The 4639-nt window shown below is 38.4% G+C and overlaps 1 protein-coding gene across 1 annotated transcript; it reads left to right on the forward strand.

The window, feature by feature from the left end:
• The first annotated feature begins 248 nt into the window (after positions 1–248).
• On the forward strand, positions 249–1753 carry LOC138907886 (uncharacterized). Its single transcript, XM_070198507.1, has 5 exons — positions 249–359; positions 414–610; positions 677–783; positions 902–975; positions 1340–1753. The coding sequence occupies exons 1-5, from the start codon at positions 249–251 to the stop codon at positions 1751–1753; spliced, it is 903 nt and encodes a 300-aa protein (XP_070054608.1).
• Positions 1754–4639: the final 2886 nt, after the last annotated feature.

Below are 4639 nucleotides of genomic sequence, written 5' to 3' on the forward strand. Positions count from 1 at the left end.
AGGTGTACTTTGATGCATGATGGTAGGACAATTCCCTATGCGCCATGCCAATTCAAGCCCATGATAGGAACTATCTGGTCCATAATATGGAATTGGCGGCTATTGTTCACGCACTTAAGATTTTTACTTGATCATCGGTGTCTTCAGCATATGTTTAAATAGAAGAATTTGAATTTGAGGCATTGGAGGTAGTTAGAGTTATTGAAGAATTTTGATATCACTATCTTGTATTATCTAAGTAAAAAAATATGATAGCAGATGCCTTGAGTAAGAAGGTGGAGAGCATGGAGAGTTTGATATTTACTCCATATGTGAAGAGGCCTTTGGATATGGATGTTCGGGCTTTATCCAACAAATATGTGAGATTGGATATTTTTGAGTCTACTAGAGTTCTTGCTTTCATTATTGCGTAGTCGTCCTTGTTTAAGCGTATCAAGGCTCGCCAGCATTATGACTCACACTTGTTCGTACTTAAAGACATCATGCAGCGAGATGGTGCTAAGAAGGTGGTTATTGGGGATGATGGTGTTATGCGACTTCAAGGTCGGATTTGTGTTCCTAAAGTTGATGTTTTGATAGAGTTAATTCTTGAGGAGGCTCACAGTTCGCGGTATTCTATTCACCTGGGTGCTACAAAGATATATCGTGATTAAAAGCAACATTATTGGTGGAGAAGGATGAAGAACATTGTTGGGCATGTTTCACGGTGTTTGAACTGTCAACAAGTCAAGTATGAGCATCAGATATTGGGTGGTTTACTTCAAAAGATTGATATACTTGAGTGTAAGTGAGGCCCGTATTACTATGGATTTTGTGGTAGGTTTTCCATGGACTTTGAGGAAGTTTGATGTTATTTGGGTCATTAACTATCTGTTGACTAAGTCAGTGCATTTCATTCCAGTTATGACCTCTTACACTTCAGAGAAGTTGGTTCAGATCTACATCAGAGAGGTTGTTCACTTGCAGGGTGTACCTGTCTCTATCATTTCAAAATGTGGCACTCAGTTTACATTGCACTTTTGGAGGGTTGTTCTGAGTGAGTTGGGCATGCGGGTGGAGCTCAACACTGCACTTCACCCTTAGAAAGGATGGGCAGTCCGAGTGTACTATTCAGATCCTTAAGAATATGTTGAGAGTATGCATTATTGATTTTGGAGGCTAGTGTGATTAGTTTCTACCACTAGTGGAGTCTGCTTACAACAACAACGACCTGTCTATATATCCATATGGCTCCGATGAGGCCTTATATGGGAAGTATTGTCGTTATTTGGTTGGTTGGTTTGAGCCTAGTTAGGCTGGGTTGTTAGGTACAAATTTGATCTGTGATACTTTGGAGAAGGTGAAGTTGATTTTGCAGAGGCTTCACATACCTCAGTTCAGGCAGAAGAGTTATGCGGACAAGAAGATTTGTGATGAGGCATTTATGGAAGGTGAGAAGGTTCTTTCTAGAGTTTCACCTATTAAGGACGATATAATGTTTGAAAAAAAGGTCAAGTTGAGCCCAAGGTTTATTGGTACATTTGAGGTATTGGAAAGAGTTGACGAGGTTGCTTATAGACTTGCTTTGCCTCCTAGTCTTTCGAGAGTTCATTCGATGTTTCATATTTCTATACTTCAGAAATATCATAAAGACAAGTTGCATACTTTGGATTTTAGCATAGTGCGGTTAGATGAGAATCTGGCTTATGAAAAAGAGCTGGTGACCATTTTTGGATTGACAGGTTTCGAAGCTCAGTCTAAGGAAATCTCATAGGTGAAGGTGCATTTGAGAGGCCAACCAAGTGAGAAGGCTAATTGAGAGATTAAGTCATATATACAGAGAAGATATCCGCATCCGTTTAGTAGTTCAGATACATTTCTAAACTCATTCGAGGATGAATATTTATATAAGAGGTGGAGAATATAATGACCCGATCGGTCTTTTTGAGTATTTTAACCCCATTCCCATATTTAATGCTTCCAGTATGTGTTTTTGATATTTTGTGACTTGCGGGAATGGGTGATTTGGTTTTCATGGAGTTCGGGAGTGAATTGGATCACTTAGATTTTATTTTGGAAGCCTTAAGTTAGAAAAATTGACTAAGGTTTAACATTTGTGTAAAACTGGTGATTTGATGGTTTCAGTAGGTTCATATGATGATTTTGGACTTAGGCATATATTCAGATTAATATTTGGAGGTTCCTAGAAGATTCTGAGCATATTTGCCAGAAGTTAGCAATTTGAAGAATTGGAGAGTTCTTAGTTTGGCCGATAGTTGACTTTGATGTTATTGAACTCTGAATGTTGTTACAAAACTTGAAATAGGTTTATTTTGTTGTATGGAACTTATGAGCACAGTATCGTTGTGATCTAAATTGTTTAGGCTTGAATAGAACACTTGGTTGGAAATTTGAAAGTTCCTGAACTTAAGAGCAGTGCAACTTGTGGGTTGATCTTTGATTTATAGTTGTAATGATGTTGTATGTGTTTAGGAGCATAGGATAGGTCTAGGTAGTTTTTATGGACTTATTGGTATGTTTGGACGGAGGCCCGGGTAGCTCGAGTGAGTTTCGGACCACCCGAAGCATGTATGGAGTTGGATGATATGCTGGTGTGTCTGGTGTTCATCAGTTCGCAAGAGGTGTCTCGTGTTCGTGATGGAGAAGTTGGGCTCGAGGTTGTTTGTTCTTCGCGTTCGCACTTAGGGAGTCGTGTTCGCAATGACTTGTGGTAGTGATGCTTTGCGTTTGCGCTAAGGGGACTGCATTCGCGAACAGTGAGCTGGGAACTAGGAATTTGGCCTTCGCGTTCGCAAAGGTAGGGTTGCGTTCACGGAAGGATGGAGAGGTAGTGCATCATCACGAGGGGTCTTCCGCAATTTTGAAGCAGAAATTATGGCGGAAGCATTTTGCGCTTCGCGAATACGAGGGAGGCATGGACCGTGTTCGCGAAGTATACCCCTAAGTAGTATATTTAAGTTGTCATTCAAGGATTTTGCCCATTCTCTTATATTTTGAAACCTAGACTTGGAGAGGGGCAATTTTGCTCGGAGATTTTCGTACACAACTAAGAGGTATTTCAAGAATCTACATGGATTATTAGCACCTAAAACATGGAATATTGAGATGCAATTTGGGTTTTTTACCTACAATTTAATAGAGTAAAAATTGGGGTTTTGAGCTGTGATTTGGAACTAGATTTGGGAATTAAATACATATTTCGACTCGTGGGGTTATGGATAAACAGGATCTACCCCTAGACTCGTATTTTGACCATGTGGGCTCGGGGTTGGCTTTATCGACTTTTTGAGAATTGATTAGAGATTAAAGCTTTATTGTTTGGAATTTATTATTCTGATGTTGTTTAACATTATTAAGTGTTATTTGGCTAGATTTGAGCCGATTGGAGGTTATTTTCAAGGGTAAGGCGATTTTGGAAGGTTGATTTTGGTTTATTAAGGTAAGTATCTTATCTAATCTTGTTGTGGGGGAATAACCCTAAGGATATGACCTTATTTGTCTAGTTGTAATGTGTGGAAGCGACGTATATGTATGTGATGAGTATATATGCAAGTTTTATGTATGATTTATGATCGTATTAGACTTTAGGCTTCTATTATGCCTAGCCTAATATGATCTGCGGTCATACACTTCACATATGCATACACCTTAGTATGCTATTTTTTCTCAATCCATGAGTATGTGATTTGATATCCGTTGTTGTATACATGTGGTCTTGTATATGCCTCCTGTAAGATGGACAGGATTGACATCATGTGAGTGGTCTGTGTGGGATGAGTTAGTATAAAACGTGAGTTGGCTGTGTGGTTGTTATGATTATTGCACGTGAGTTGTTCGTGCAGCGTATGGATAAGGATCTATCCTCCTAAGGTCGTCCTCTCATGTTTCTCCCAGATGGCATAATTATGAAAAGATTATCAGTGTTTGGACTTTGTGTATATTCTCTATATTCAAACTCTTTGGATGTATATATAACTTATATTGTATATCTTATCTATATGCTAGCTCTGGAATGTATATATGGCTTTTACGCATATCTTCTGTATATTCTAGCTCTGGATTGTATGTATGGCTTTTACGCAAATCTTCTGTATATGTTGCTTCAATTGGTGGACTGATTCATGTTACATATCTTATCTATATGTAAATCTATGTAACTTGACTTGTTTATTCATGCATATCTTATCTATATGCAACTGTTGACGAGTTATTTGATATCTATATGTTGAATTGTTAGTTAGTTTACGATACTTGTGCATATTTTCTCTATGTGCACCGATGGCCATAGATGTACTTTATGCTTGGATTTCAATATTGTTGATGTGTTCATGTATATTCATGAATTGTACGTAAGTATCATTGATAACTTTTACCACTACCTCACCGAGGTTAGTCACGATACTTACTGAGTACATGAAGTCGGTTGTACTCATATTAAACTTTGTGCTTAATTGTACAGATCTAGGAGTCGGGCCCGACTGAGTATTGAGAGCTGAGTTGTCATTGTTGCGGTTGTTGACTCGAGGTAGAGCTTCTTTATAAATGCATATCTTAGAGTTTCTTTCTATTTCAGGAAGTATATTGCATTAGCAGACTTGTATTCGTACATTAGAGCTCATGACTCAATGTTACCGGTTTT

Source organism: Nicotiana tomentosiformis, chromosome 3 (genome assembly GCF_000390325.3).
Source record: "Nicotiana tomentosiformis chromosome 3, ASM39032v3, whole genome shotgun sequence".
NCBI classification, from domain to species: domain Eukaryota; kingdom Viridiplantae; phylum Streptophyta; class Magnoliopsida; order Solanales; family Solanaceae; genus Nicotiana; species Nicotiana tomentosiformis.

What these genes read in the sequence shown, in the direction of transcription:
- LOC138907886 (XM_070198507.1), top strand. Translation starts at nt 249, where the DNA reads ATGATAGCAGATGCCTTGAGTAAGAAGGTGGAGAGCATGGAGAGTTTG. An exon ending in GAGGAGGCTCACAGTTCGCG is followed by an intron (nt 611 to 676) that starts GTATTCTATTCA and finishes TTGGTGGAGAAG; the next exon opens with GATGAAGAACATTGTTGGGC. An exon ending in AAAGATTGATATACTTGAGT is followed by an intron (nt 784 to 901) that starts GTAAGTGAGGCC and finishes ATTTCATTCCAG; the next exon opens with TTATGACCTCTTACACTTCA.